The following is a 16,347-nucleotide window of genomic DNA, read 5'->3' on the forward strand; positions in this document are numbered from 1 at the left end:
TCTCCCAGATGTCGCAAAAAGACGATTACTCGACCTGTACAACTGTTTCATGGAGTACAACATTGTGCCACCTGAATGGCGACAGGTCAAAGTAATAGCTATTCAAAAGCCTGGGAAACCAGCGTCTAATCACAATTCATACCGACCGATTGCCATGCTATCGTGCATGAGGAAATTATTGGAGAAAATGATCCTTTCAAGAATTGACCATTGGGTCGAGCAAAATGCATTGCTTTCAAATACTCAGTTTGGCTTTCGAAAAGGTAAAGGAACAAATGATTGCCTGGCGTTGCTCTCTTCAGATATACAGCTGGCCTATGCGCACAAGGAACAACTGGCTTCAGTATTCTTGGATATTAAGGGCGCTTTTGATTCAGTTTCCATAGAAGTACTGTCGGAAAACCTGTACAGTAGTGGAATACCAGTCATTTTAAATAATTTTGACGTAGGACTTACGTCTCTCTTTACTATAGCGGGTGTCATTTCAAAATTTCTAAATCGGCCGCGTTACGCTGTGTTGAAAGATTTCAAACGTTAATAGCTTTTACCCTAGTGAACAGATTTGTGCAGTTAACCCCTCAATCGACAGCTTTCAAGTATGCCTTTCATATTAATGCTTGATAATATCCGAAAACTTGTTTCAATAGGCCTAAAACTGTTTTCAAAGCAAAACATTGAATTCACGAAAACCTATAAATATGGGTACCGCATCATTCTTGCATCATTCCATTACCACGTTCTGATTGGTGCAGACGTCAACGAATGAGCTCACGCTAGATCTGCTAAGAAGGCATAAAATAGCGCAGCGCGAATTTTTCCTCTCAATCTGACCGAAACAGGCAAAGCAATAACAGCAGCGCATCGTCAGCATTCTCAGGTCAGCATCATCGGCATTTTCAGCCCGGCATTGTCGAGAAGCCAACAGTAAGCGCGGCACGGCGGTGTGTGACGATAGAGTGTCGACGACAACACTACTGATCAAGTTTTCTCGGCCGATGGCAGCAGCGGTTAAGCGTTTGGTATTCCTGTAGACATCGATTCATAATGTTTTAAACAATCATAAACTCCCAGTTGAACCGCTCAAGAGGAAATTTACATCTAACATTGTGAATGGATCTTTTCAGAACCACGAATATACTTACTAAAGAGTTTTGACGTAGGACTTACGTCTCTCTTTACTATACCGGGTGTCATTTCAAAATATTAAAATCGACCGCGTTACGCTGTGTTGAAAGATTTTAAACGTTAATAGCGTTCGTCTCAGTGGACGAATTTCTGCGGTAAGTCCCTCAATCGACAGATTTCAAGTATGCCTTTCATGTTCATGCTTGATAAGACCCGAAAAACTTGTTTCAATAGGCATGAAACTGTTTTCAATGAAAACCATTGAGATCAAGGGAACCTATAAATATGGGTACCGCATAATTCTTGCATCATTCCATTACCACGTTCTGATTGGTGCAGACACCAGCGAATTAGCAGCCGCTGGGTCTGCCGAGAAGCCATACAATAGCGCAACGCGATTTTATCCTTTCATTCTGACCGGGACAAGCGAAGCAACCGCATCATCGATTGAACAGCACTCACACCTTTTAGCAGGGAATGAAGTCATCGAAGCCACCATCATCAGCCGAAACCTAGCCAGTACAGCAGCAGTCCACCCTACAGACGCGACAAAGCAGCAATGCTGAGCAGATACCGGCAGCATCAGCAGAGTCGAGCCGAGACCGGCCGGCATCGGTGATGAGCCGAGACAGGCTGAAGAAAAGCCACATGATGCAGCATGTATGTCCAAAAAGCAAACGGTTCTTCAGAGAACCAATGATAGAGATCAATATCAAAGCTTTCAATACCCTTCGGGATAGAAATTGTAATTGGGTGCCAAATCCAACATTATAGTGATAAAATTTTATGCGTGATTTTCATAAATAGCGAATGATCGTCCCATGTTACCAATTCTAAATCTTATCACCCGAAATCCCATGTCCGGGTGTTTCCTTCCTTCTACTACTAACAATGTTGTCTCAGAAAAGAACCCGCACACGGCTTATTGGCTGTATCAAACGAAGTCCCGTTAGGAAATAGACGCCAGCAGCGAGCAACAAGCGTAAAAAAGAAGAAGCCCTTCTCGAACGCGTTGATGATGATGACGCTTTGTCTGACAAAGCAGCGGGATACAAGACACTAGCTGATTGGCCCAGCAATTGGGAAGCAGAGAAGATTCAAAATTAAGTAGTATAAAAGAAAAGTGCATTCGCTCGCAGAGCATTCAGTCTTTTTTATACCATCACTAGAAATTCGCGGTTATTTGAAAAGATCGTTTTCTTACTTTCTGCACTTAGCCGAAGCAAACAGCCTTTTGCAAGGCTCTAAGAGTTAAAAATAATGTTCTCCTTCAGTCGCTATCGACGGATTAGAAGGCCCTTCAGTGGAAGGGCTGAGATACAGTCTACATCCCCTGCTGAGCCAACTTGTGGTTTATTTCAGGCAGTCCTTCAGTGGGAAGGTCGCCACTGTCGAGGCTAATATTTTTTTTTGATGATTCTTGTTCGAGGTAGATTTGATTTCAGTGTCGGTTTGATGAGAAGATTTGGCCAAGGAATGGTATGCAACGCCGATTATGTATCCAAAATAGTTGATGTGAGAAATTTGGACATATTATGTATCTTAAAGGCATGGTCAAGTCAAGTCCTACGACCACTTAGCGGTTATGTCACAGACATTACCCACTGTTCGTTTTATCGAAAAAGTCAATTTTCTCCTAAAGTAAACAACTTTATAACCCTATTAACCACTTGGTATAAAGTACTAATTGAGTAGAAAAAGCATGCAAAATTTAAACAAAATCGGTCACTCATTGCCAAAGTTATTGCATTTTTTTGGTTCTGGCGATTTTTGAAGTGCCGTTTTACCCCACTTCCCTTCAATGAAAAAATCTGAAAATTTGCTAAATGTCTTTCCTAACATATATGAACAAACCCTGAAAATTTCATCCAAATCGGAGAATATCGAAACAAGAGGAGGTCGCGCTTCTCGCGAACTGGCTCTTAAAGGCATGGTCAAGTCAAGTCCTACGTCCACTTAGCGGTTATGTCACAGACATTACCCACTGTTCGTTTTTTGTACAATTTGTTGTCAGTTAAACATATGAATTTTACTCTCGGCACCCTGACAACTTCCAGAAATAGCTACATGGGCTTTCCCCAAGGATCATGTTTAAGTCCCTTGCTTTATAATTTCTATGTTAAAGATATTGACAATTGTTTGGAAGAACAATGCACGCTCAGACAACTTGCAGGTGATGCCGTGATCTCTCTAAGAGGTCCATGTGCAGCTGTCTTGCAAGGACCATTGCAAAGTACCCTAGATAATCTGACTCTGACTGTTTGGCCAGACATTTAGGGATCGAGTTTTCACCGCAAAAAACTCAATTGGTTGTGTTTACTAGAAAGCGGAACCCTGCTCAACTGAAACTAAAGCTGTTGAATGATGACATCAACCAATCTTTATCTTCTAAATACCTTGGGGTCTGGTTTGATTCCAAATGTACCTGGAAAACCCATATTGATTATTTGATAGATAAATGCCGGAAAAGAATACATTTTCTACGTTCTATATCCGGAACGACTATTCTCTCTGTTTTAGAGTACGGCTCTTTCTGCTTCCTCTCAGCAGCTGATTGCCACCTAATTAAATTGGAACGTATTCAATATCGTTGTTTGCGTATTGCTCTCGGCTGTATGCATTCAACGCATTGCTGGAGTCACTCCTTTAAAGCACCGTTACTGGGAACTCTCACTTAGAATACTGATCAAATGTGGGACAAGTAACACACTTGTCTTAGAAAACTTCGATAATATGCTTGACCTGGTTCGTCAGTCAAGATTCCTGAGGGTCTACCTCAACTACATATCGTCAGATCTTTGTCTTCCATGTTATAATCCACCTCGAGTTAACTTCATCAACGACAGTTCCTCCATTGAATACGATCTGTCCATGAAACACGCTATTCAAGGAATACCAGATCATCTTCGACAAATATCTATTCCTCCATTTTTCTGAAAATATGAACATGTCAATTGCAACAACAGATATTTCACTGATGGTTCTCGCATCAACGGATCCACTGGCTTCGGTGTCTTCAATGTAAATTCAACCACCTTCCGAAAACTTCAGGAACCGTGTTCGGTTTATGTTGCTGAGCTGGCAGCAATTAACTTCGCTTTGGGGACTATTTCCGATCAGCCCGTAGACCATTATTTCATCTTCTCGGATAGTCTTAGTTCTATCGAGGCACTCCGGTCGATGAAACCAGTTAAGCACGCATCTTACTTTCTTACAAAAATAAGAGAGCAGATGCGTAATTTGGTCGAAAGATCATTCAAGATTACCTTTGTATGGGTCCCATCCCATTGCCTAATCTATGGCAATGAGAAAGCGGACACGCTAGCAAAGGTGGACAGGAAGGTGAAGTTTATGATAGACAAATCTCGAATAACGAGTTTTTCCCATTAGTCCGTCAGCAAATGAATTGGTCACACAACGAACTTGGACGGTGGCTATTTTCTATAGTTCCTAAAGTTTCTGCGCGAGCGTGGTTCAGAGGTGAGGACTTGAGTCGAGGCTTCATTCGCGTGATGTCAAGGCTTATGTCCAATCACTATTCACTAAACGCACATCTCTACAGAATAAACCTTGTCGATAGCAATTTATGTAGGTACGGAGCCGGTTACGATGACATCGATCACGTAGTTTGGTTCTGCTCGGAGAATGACGCCTCCAGAGAGCAACCCAAGCAGCACAACTTGTTTCACTAATAAACATTTCACTGTATTGCAACTATTCGAGAAGAATCAATCTTTGCGTATGTGCCATCAAATATAACTCTTCTGCAATCTAAAAAGCGCAAGAGGTGGAGCCTACGGAAACATCCTTCAATTGCAGTAAAATTGCAATAATGTTGCAAAATACTACAGCAAAAAAAAATAAATATAAAACTGGATTTGATTTATGGATCTTGTGATTGATAGTCCTTCACTCTACCACAGCACTATTCAACACTTCGAAGGGACTGCATGTTAACTCACCATAAAAACCATACGATTATGAAGTTTTGTACTCGGGTTTTCTGTTACTTGATTGCACCATCACCGGAAAAAGTTGTGAGTTGTCAAAACGTTGAACGATGCTAAATTAAACATGAAGACACACTCAGCTTATCTGCAACTTAATTTAAACAAACAAATAAATTTTGAAAGACACATTGAAGTTACATGGTACAAAATATGCAACTTGATGATTTTGTTTCGTGTTTGCAACATAAAGTGCAGTATTCTTTAGTTGTTTGTTTCCAAATGTCAAACACGTACTGCATTGCAATGGTAATGAAACATTGATCACAACTCGAACGTTTTTGACATCTTGATGCAACTTTTTCGTGCTTTGATGTTTTTCCAATACCTTTAATGAAACAGAATAGAAACAAGGTGCTTTTTGGAAGATGTTGCGTGTGCTACTTGGGAACTATTGGATACCCTTGTGGCCCGAGGTAAACACCCCTTCAAAGAAATAAGAGGTGTTTTGTGAGATCGCGATGTGGATTATTTGCAGGCCATCTATGCCTTTTTTATTGCTCGGCTGATATCAAAGTCTAATGGCCATGTTTCTTTCTTTCTTAGTTTTATTGTCTTGTTCGATTTTATTTTTCTGTTCCGTGTGCCACGAGGCCCTGGCCATTTGGATGATGCTCCCTGCTGAATCAAAATCGAGCACGACGTCATGCAAAACCGTTTCCAACGTCAAACGGCTGGACTAGCAGCTGGAATAACCTAAACCCAAATTCCTACCCCGTCGTCCCTGAATTAAGTAAATTATAACCTTGAGCCACCACGAGTGTTATGGTCTATGTCCCTTCCCTACTAACTGTTGATAGATGATACAGAAGATGATACAAATTATAAAGATATCATACTTAAGAATTGCGGCCCCGCAAAGTGTCACACACGACTGAGCCTACCAAATAAATGAAATGGTTAAAAACATCTAATTTATCTGGCCATGTACCTCTGTTATATTTCCAGGAAATGTGATGGATGTGGTGTGGTTGTAAGTAAATTTTGTGAAAGGAAAAAAGCTACTGTCAACTGTTGATCGTAAGTCACGAACTCAAGAACAGTTTGGATTACTCAGACTACCCCAGAACAACCAATAGTTATGATTAACAGGTTTTTACATATTTCGAGTCAATAAGCGACAAGAAACGCTCTTAATAGCAGTAGATCTCAAATCCCGAACTCACTTATCATCCCGAACTCAATGCTCATGGTTAAATACATTTAGAAAATTTGTGTCACGAAAAAGCTATTTTCGCAGCTGTATATTCCAAGGCTAGAAATCAAGGACAGTTTGAATGACCCAGAATATCCCAAAGTTATCTTACAATATCTGATGATCTCCCCTACCACGAGGTGTAACGAATACAATTGAATGCATATTGAAGCAATATAATAAACATATTGAAAAATGATTTTCTTATAGCTGCCAAACTCAAGTTATGAGCTCAAGGACAGTTTGGATGATGCAGAATATCCCAGAACGATCTTACGTTATCTGTTGAAGTCACGGTAGATGTAATGGATATAAATAAATGCAAATCGAAGCTTAAGGTGCAGCCCAATCGGGTTGTACACAAAGGTAACGTAGGACTACGTAGCTATACGAAATGGATGGTATTTGCCATAATAATATGTCTTTTTATTAACATTGAGCAAACTGCTCGGAGGTCAACTGAATCAAGAAGCCGAATAGTAGCTCCCAGTTGGATGGACTTTGAATCTCCAACCGTGGAAAAGGGATTAACACGACACATCGGCCGCATCGCCGCTGAAGCCACTCGACTGGCTTCCAGTGGAGGGCAAAACAATCCAAGAAGACACATACTGGAAAACGTCCGAAATGAAGAAGAAATAAGCAGAAGCGGAAGTGGCGCGAAACCAAAAGCAAATATATTTATTTGCAACGTTTGGTTTACGTCCGCGATGTAAACATACTTGTATCGTTTTCTATGGCAGAGGTGGCAAAGTAAGAGGAACTTCAAGAATTAATTACACACAGTCCTTTTCATAACATAAACTGTTTATCCAAGAAGAGGTATTGACCGTTGGGAAAAACTTCACCTTGACAAACAGACTATTCGGCCAGATCCTCTATTTTTAATAATGCGCCATTCCAAACACTAAAGCAGCTTAAGGAATTTTTCATCTAAGATGGCGTCTTCATCAATTTGGCTGTCGTCGACGGAAAGTGAAATTTTTTGGCAAGATTCTTTGGTTTTGTTTCTGTTAGCCATTGAAAATTAAATTGATTTTTCACGGACCACCATTTTATACAGAAGAAGGCCAATCCGAGATAAATTTTCTTCGAAGTACAGAACTGATTCGTTGGGCGACGATAGAAAGCTACTCTTCGGCTACCACGCCAATCGCCGATGCCACCGATACAATCAACCCTTTATGTTTAGAAAATGCCGATCCTGAGAAGGATCAGTTTTCGTTTCCTAAATTTCACGTAGCGCTGTTATTGTGCGACGCCACCACCAATACGATGGTTTTCAGTTGAAACTGCTACATAAAGGAAATGAAATTGAAGATTTGTTAAGTCTTATAACTGCGATTGAAGTGGAAAATATATTACAATAAAATCATTTTTACAAACATTAAAAATAAACACTAACAACACGTTCAACAAATTAAAATAACTGACGATCTCTCTGTGCCCCAAGAGAAACGTCCAATGTGTCTGCCCATTGCGAGATATGACGAGGTTTCCTTGTATAAAGATTTTGGCCCATCAGTCAGATCCCGCAAATTTGTTTTCATTTCATTTTGCATTTAGTGTACAACAGCCAAGTAGTTGTATTCAGAGCTCTATTTTGTGTAGGATTCAGATCCTTAAATAATTTGTTATATGTCATGAGTAAATATTTTAGCATTCAAAATAATTTATGAAAATTTGAATTAAATTCTTTCAAAAGATTTTAGTGTCCTATTAACATTCAACACCCAATATGATGTCAGCTACTCGATTCATAAGAAACAATTGCTTAGGATTTTCTTAATATTTTGAAAGAAATGTTTTGCAAACTTGATCTCGCAGTTTTCAGCGCCAGTCGTCTGAACGTATGGTATAGTAGGGTAAAATGCCCAATAGTGGACCCCCTAGTATCGAAATTTTGCTCTTCCTGGCATAAGGAGTGGAAATTTTTAAAATATTAATTTTGCGTGATATCTATTATCAAGCTATGCATCTCCTCTTCACGACGTTATTCGTACTGAATTCGCCCTATTGTAGACCCCCTGGGGGTCCATAATAGGAAATTGCTTCCCTATAGTCGACACTTCATTTGATTTTTATGTTCCGTTTCGGGACGTTCTTCTTCCCTATTATGGACCCCCCAAAATATTCCTATAATGGACACTCTCGTGTTTATTTTTTATAGAATTGTAAAAAATCATCTAATTTTACTTTCCGTAGCATTTCCAATGCATGTAATCAAATCATAGGACTGTAAGGTAGGTTCTCCCGATGGAATTTCATAGCAAAATGTTTACATTGTGCTGTAATAATGCAAAAATGACTGGAGGGTCCACTATTGGGCACTTTACCCTATGTGTATGTATGTTGTGTATTATGAGCTGAGGGTTCGATTCCCGCTTCAGTCGTGGAAATTTTTCGATAAGCACAACATTAAGTGTAAGTGTTCAGTTTGGAACGTAAGTGTTCATTTTTTTTCAATCTTCAAGTGCTTCAGACGTTTTCTTGATTTTACATAATTGTTAGATCTTTCCAGATCTATGGATGCTATGGATGCTCTCCCCAGTAACATTTTGATTTCATAATGGTTTTAAGGTACTCTTGTAGAGTAAATAATGGTCTTGAAGAACGTCATAAAACTAAAAATGTTAATTGATTTATACATTTTCTGATATACTGATTTTCAGATGCTGGAATAGTAATGACCTAAACTCTTCAGAATATTTTGACATATTCCGTACGTAATTCCGTACATCAAACTCCTTCCCCTCGGATATGTTACCTTGCCGCGGTGGGTCGGCTTACGCCATTAGCACTGATATGGCAACCAAAGACATATCCTGTCGTGGTGGTATCACATGTTGACTATTTTTGTTTGGTTCCGCGTTAAATATCTGGCATTGACGCACTAATTTACGGCATTTGCACGTGATCCAACGGATCTCGTGTCTTGTAGCCTTGAATGGTAGTGCAGTCAGGCAGAGGCCTTTTTCATCAGTGATAATGATGGGAGTTCTCTTCTTTTCGGCAATACTTTTCTGATGCGGGAAGGCCACAGGGAAGGCGATGAGTTGTAGCTTCGCTTACATTTAGCTAGCTAGGCATTTATTGAAAAACAAAGTATTCAAGACATTCGTAAGGAATCGACCGCTGGATTCACTGAGTAGAAGTTTTTTCAAAACTAGGAACGTGGAGCCAGTTCTATTTTGTTATGCCTGACTTCGAAGAGCAATAATGAAAAATACCACACATTATAATGATGGTATATGAACAATCTTATGACGGCTTCTGTTAACGCAAGAATTCAATTGGTTCTGGAAGACACCTTCGTGGGGGTAATTTCTCACTTCGACTTGTACACTGCATATGATTACGTGGATATGGTGTTTGTTACTTGGTTAACGATGGACTGTTCTTTATTGAGTTCTGCTACAGGTTTTTATAGAGCACACCTGAAAGGTATTTGATACATTTTGAGATGAACACAAATTCTATTGTACACTTTTGTTTACTTATACTATGTTACAATAATAGATGAAGTAATGGATTGTTCACTATAGAATGGTGGTGCAGATATATATGTGTACACTAAGATGATTTCAAATTACTTATGGTGGTGTAAATGAGGGAAAAACGGCGCAAACAGCTTCATTAACAATAATTTTTACTAATAGTAGGGAATAGGCGTGATGAAGCTTTACTTTGCCACTGAAAAGTGAATCCTATAGCTGACTCATAACTGATCATTAGCACATGATAGATAATGACAGTTAGTTTGGAAACGATCAAGCTACTTATTAAAACATAATAATAGTAATACCTTGAAAAAGGAATAACAATAAAATAGACTAAATGCACGAACAGTTTCCACTTTTACAAGACATAACTTACATTGTGTTTGATAAAGGCAAGAATGACATCGTACAGATCAATCTATATGATTCGGCAATTGAGCCTCCAAAATAAACGAAAGATTAAAACAAATCTATATGGAGAAAAATATATTAAGCTCGTTTAGTGGAATGTATTAAACCGTCTAAGACGAATTAAGTACTGTCCATTTAATTCTACCAGTTAATTTTCGTTATCTTTGCAGACGACGCACACAGTTGCAGAAGATGACCACACAGTTGTGGTCGAAATACGTATCTGCAAAGATAACGAAAATTAACTGGTGGAATTAAATGGACAGTACTTAATTCGTCTTAGAAATCTATATGATTAGGAATGAGGTAATGGGAGAGTATCTATTAGAGTTGTAAATGTAAAGTCTTTTGAGTCAGTTCAACAGTGCACAATGGTCGGATTCGTCAAATTTCACGACATAAATCGATAACTCGAAAACTATCAGTGCTAGAGTTTTGACGTCTTCAGAAGAAATGATCTACAAGAAAAGATATATTTTTGGTGTAAGTTGTTATTAGGGTGGCCCTTTTGTGAATTTTTTTTGAAAATCTATTTTTTTAACCTTTTGAGTTAGGAGATCATATTATTCTACAAAGTTATAGAGAATTCAATTATAAGCATTTTTGCTTAATAAACATTTATTTTATCTCATATAGGTAATGTTTTATGACAAAATTACTAATTTAGATAGGGTGGCCCCAAAAAAAAAGTTTTTAGCTTCCACTTTCACCAAATCAAAATATTTTCAAAAACTGTCTAAGCATCGCTTCACGGTCTTTGGAAAGCGCATCTTTTGGTTACATAAGATGGTTGATAGCTTCATTTTCAAGCATATTATAAGCATTTTTTCATGAAAAAGTGATATTTTTCTGAGCATTCTACTGCAGCTAGTAGCAAATATTAGCAAAAATTTCAATCGTACTCTGAAAGTATACATGCAGGCCCATCAAATCCATGGTATTTCCTTTGTCCATCTTTGTCCACTTTTGTTTGAAAATTATATTAATTTTTGTATGAAAAATCAGCTATTCCATGGAAAACATATATACCATATCTCTGTTTTTCGCAATATTTAGTAGAATCATTCTTTTTTGAAAATAAATAAACTTACATTTTTTGTTTTGTCCGATACACTAATCTCGATCCAGGGTGGTCGAAAAAATCAAAACATTTTTGAAAAAATATTTTTTTAAAACATAATTTTTGAACTACTGGACCGATTATCAATGCTCATGGAATCACCTGTAGTCATTGGAGACCCTCACTTGGAAACTGCGAAAATGGAATTGTTCTGTGAATCAACTTGAATTTTATGGTTTCGTCCTTTGCCACAAAAGTAGCGCTCTTTAGCATTTATTTTATGAGAACACCTTGAGAATCGGTCCAGTAGTTAAAATGTCAAAATATTTTTTTCGACTACTTTTCCACACGAGTTGATTTAAATATTTTAGATAAAGAACGATTCTTTGTGGGCTTTGTGGGTTTTGTGGCCGTGCGGTTAGCGTCGTCAATCGTCTAGACGCATGTGATATGGAGCGTGGGATTCCCGCCCCGGTAAGAAGGGAACTATTCGTGATCGAAAAATTCTTCACCGGTCCACTGTGTCCTGTCCGTTATCTAGGTGTTCAGTCTATACGACCTCTGGTCGAAGACTGTGTTTCTGTCTTTTATTCTACCAAATATTGGGAAAATCCTAAAGATGGTATAAGTGTTCACATGAAATTCCTTATTTTTCGTACAAAACTAATATTATCATCAAACAAAAGTGGACAAAGATGGACAAATGAAATGACATGGATTCGATGGGCCTAAATGTATACTTTCAGAGTACGATTGAAATTTTTGCTAATATTTGCTACTAGCTGCAGTAGAATGCTCAGAAAAATATCACTTTTTCATGAAAAAATGCTTATAATATGCTTAAAAATGAAGCTATCAACCATCTTATGTAACCAAAAGATGCGCTTTCCAAATACCGTGAAGCGATGCTTAGACAGTTTTTGAAAATATTTTGATTTGGTGAAAGTGGAAGCGGAGCCACCCTATCTAAATTTAGCAATTTTGTCATAAAACATTATCTATATGAGATAAAATAAATGTTTATTAAGCAAAAATGCTTAGAATTAAATTCTCTATAACTTTGTAGAATAATATGACCCCCTAACTCGAAAGGTTAAAAAAATAGATTTTCAAAAAAAAATTACAAAAGGGCCACCCTGATGGCAATTTACACTAAAAATATATCTTTTCCTGTTGAAAATTTCTTCCGAAGATGTCAAAACTCTAGCGCTGATGGTTTTCGAGTTATCGAATTATGTCGTGAAATTCGACGAATCCGACCATTGTGCAGTGTCTTAATGGACGACATGATCCTTGTACGGCTGGAAAACTGCTTCAAAAGTTATTAACTTGTCATTTTTTATAAATCGGGGATTGAACACTTTCTTATACTTGATAAAAAAACTTCCGGCTCAGTTTCTACGATGAAGCATTGGGCAACATGGTGCATGTGATTCGGATAAACTGCTTCGGTCGATTCGTACGATCGCGTACAATGACAATAGACGTATAAATAGCATAAAAACTGGCTAAATAATTTCATCAAAGGCCTGGTGCAGAGGTTTCTACTCTATTCAAAGTTCCGTCAGTAAACCATCACAAAAAAAAAAAATAAAAATATTTTTAATACCGTACAGTCATCCCACAGATATGAATAGGCTAAGGTATACTGCACAACCAATCAACTCATGAAATAATAAATAGTCACGTCATCACAGGTTTTGTGGGCGAAACAATAATAAAACAATATTGATTTTCAAGAAAATGTATTGTTTTCACCAAATAATGAAGGTGAATCTCATTTTTATTCAAGTATTCTCTCTTTGACCAACCCACAATTATGGATCAGCTCGATATATCGTCACAGTTATGAATCAAGTAGGCACATATTATGAATCAACCTAAATGATCTTTGAAATTATCAAATAAAATTGCTTGAAATGAAAAAAAGAAGTTATTAACAAACAATCAATTCCGAAGCGTAACTTGAGAATCAGTTTTGCGATTGCTCTTTTTCTTATTCTTTTCCTTTTGCATGAGTAGTTTTTGCTCCTTTAGTAGACGACGTTTTTCCATTCGGGCAAGTTTCGCATTTTCTTTCTCTTTCTTATCATTTTCCTTTTTGTTGTGCCACTCTAGCCATTTGCTACTTGTAGCCACAGAGGGGATGTGCTCCACCTTCTTCCTCGGGCCTTTTCCTGCAGCATCGTTGACTTTTGGCCAAATTAGCACATCAACAAACGGATCGTCCTCGTTTGCTGTATTTGTAGTATGGCCATTCAAAGGAAGTTGCACTGAATCACAGTTAGGAGGTACATTTTCTGTATTGACTTCGTCTGTAGAACAAAAATAAGTTGCTAAAATTTAAGTACCGTCTTTTTGTGATAATGGGCCCATTGATAATGGACAATGTGATAATGGACCCATTATTGTCACCAATAATTATAGTACTTACCGTTAATTACAATTGCATCACCGGAAAACGACAGTACAGGTTCTGTCGGATCAGCTGAAGTGAAGTTACAGGTAATTAAAGTGTATTGCTCCAAACGTCTTGTGAACATAAGTCCTTCGGATTTATCTTTAATGCTTTTCCAGAAGTTGAATAAAGCCAGTTCCTCATATGGACCGTACCAGAAATCCTTGTCACGATTTTCAGCAAATACCTGGAGCTGAGTTTGATTTAGGCCCATTTCAACGTATTCAAGTTGTCGTACATAATCAATTACAGGTTCCTCAGTAACAGATGTATCAGTGCTGCGTTGTGAATCATCGGCGTTTGCTGGCAGGGTACTAAAGTCGATGGCATCAACATTCCACGGAAAGAGACCACAAAGTTGGAAAGCTTTTTTGAGACACTCCTTAGAATTTGTAAAATTTTGTAGTGCCGTATGCAGTAGACTACCAAAATTAGCCTTGTTCACACGTGCACTGCTGTTTCCCAACAAACGTTGTCGGAGCACCTTGCTCCAAATTTGCTTGAACGGGCCGAAAAAGTTTCTGTCCAGTGGCTGCAAAATTCGTGTCGCGTTCGGGTACAAAGAGATCAAAATCAATCCTTGTTGTGCGCAGAACTCAACCAACTCGACGCTTACATGGCTCTTGTGCCCATCGACGAAAATCAGAACCGGAAATTCAGTTCCTTTATCCTTTAACCACGCATACAAGTCATTGACAATGTATTCGTAAAAGGTTTTCGAAGTTTGCCATCCCTCGTCGGAGACTCCAACTGACCAACCTTTGGATATATTCTCAACCATTTCCTTGCTTATTCGTTTTCCTTTGGAGGTGACAAATCACCAGCTGCAGTACTTCCAAACAAAGCAGTATAACTCTCTTTTTCCGAATTATCGGTCACAAGATAAGGGTTTTCTACATCCGAACACAACGCCTTGTAGCGCTTTGGTACAAGTTAAAATCCAGATTCATCGAAATTCAAAACACGATCTGAATTATCAAAAATAGCCATAACGATACCGTCCTCACACAGTAATTTATCTACCGCTGCGGACCAATTACGCAACTGAGGCTCAGTAACCTTTGCAGTAGCTTTCGACAAGTTGTTCACCAGATTTTTTTTAATATCCGGATATCGTGCCAAAAATCGGCTGCTCCAGTTCTTGCCTGAAATTTTGTGCAAAAATAAAAGAATCATTAATAATTATTCAGTTGATCAAATTGAGAAATTTTTACTTGGGAAAGTCTCTGGAATGGAACGGTGTTTCCTTATTTTGTCCGCGTAATCTTTAACCGTATGCTTCAGATCAACTTCACAAACAGGAAATCCAGCCTTCGCCATGTAAATCACCCAGTTTTTAATACGGTTTTCTTCCTCCGGCAGCAAGGTGGGATTGGGACCAGGTAGCAGCTTCCTTTTCTCGTTTTTTACTCGTCGGAAAAGCGTGGTAAAGGGGATGTTGTATTTCTTCGATGTAGCTCTGATGTTGCTGGTCCTCCTGGCTTCGCAAATTGCATCGGAAAGAGTCTGTGCGTCGTATTGCATCCGGATCTTGACGATACGTCCCATTGTTCTGGTATGAAACGAAAGAGTTAGTCCACTTTTTACTTCGGATTCCCAGTACGACCAAGCTACTTTGTTTGATTCATAATTGTGGATCTTGGCTTTTTTCCCACAAATATGGATCAAATCAAATTCACTTTAAAAATATCTTTTTGCTCAAACAATTGGTGTTAGTACACCTGTTTTTGGTTTATATTACCTGTAGTTGATGATATGTCCAGATATTTTGAATAAGTTTCACAAATTGAAGCAGAAAATAACTTCTGATAGAAGAGCAGCACCTTTAACCAAGCTCAGCAAAATCGACAAAACAGTAAGCGCATCACTTCGCTTAACAAGTTTGACGTTTCGTGCAGCATTAACTGCAGTAATCATGAATAAAATTGATTATTACTGATGTGTAGATAGTACATTTACACGGGGAAAATAATTCTGTTTATATTTTAACTAATTTCTCTTTAAAAAATGTTTTTTATCAATGTTGATTCATAACTGTGGGTTATCCATAACTGTGGAGTGACTGTACATCAAACTAATTTTCAGTATTCCCACATTCTCCAGACCCTTAAGGTTTTAAATGCTTTTAGGATTCCGGGATTTTCTACGGATTCCATAGTCTCACAAATTCACTATTTGGGTCTGTTCCGCATAATTCGCGACGTCTGGTCACCTTAGGATTGAGGATACGCTACATTTACGATCCTCAGTTTTAAGTGAATCATAAAAAATCTATGAAGCTTACTTCAGTTTTCTGAATTTCACTAATAATATACCGCAATAAGCATAAATAAGTGTTGAGCGGCAGAAAATGAATAATTGGTATTCATTATTCGAATTAAATGCTTAGAAGATTATCACGAGGAAAATACGAATGTTTCTATCAAGGTTTATTAGATTTAATCAGTCACACGATTGATTCAAGTACTTCGATTCGATACTTACTTGGTATCGGGTATCAAAGTATCGATTCCAAAATTACTTGGTATCGAATCTAAAGTATCGAGTATTTACTCGTATTTACTAGTTTCGATAACTAACTTCATCGATCA

At 38.1% G+C, this 16,347-nt stretch overlaps 2 protein-coding genes across 4 annotated transcripts in view; one reads left to right on the top strand and one right to left on the bottom strand.

The window, feature by feature from the left end:
- Positions 1 to 16,347, top strand: part of LOC134205756 (cadherin-86C) — a 768,251-nt gene that overhangs the window by 565,152 nt on the left and 186,752 nt on the right. The gene's annotated exons all lie outside the window — the stretch shown is intronic.
- Positions 12,987 to 15,304, bottom strand: LOC134218560 (uncharacterized). The gene is given in 4 exon segments (XM_062697711.1): positions 12,987 to 13,613; positions 13,733 to 14,560; positions 14,563 to 14,901; positions 14,971 to 15,304. Coding segments are annotated over 4 exon segments (1,869 nt in total). The 3' UTR covers positions 12,987 to 13,245.

This window comes from Armigeres subalbatus, chromosome 1, assembly GCF_024139115.2.
Source record: "Armigeres subalbatus isolate Guangzhou_Male chromosome 1, GZ_Asu_2, whole genome shotgun sequence".
Lineage (NCBI taxonomy): Eukaryota > Metazoa > Arthropoda > Insecta > Diptera > Culicidae > Armigeres > Armigeres subalbatus.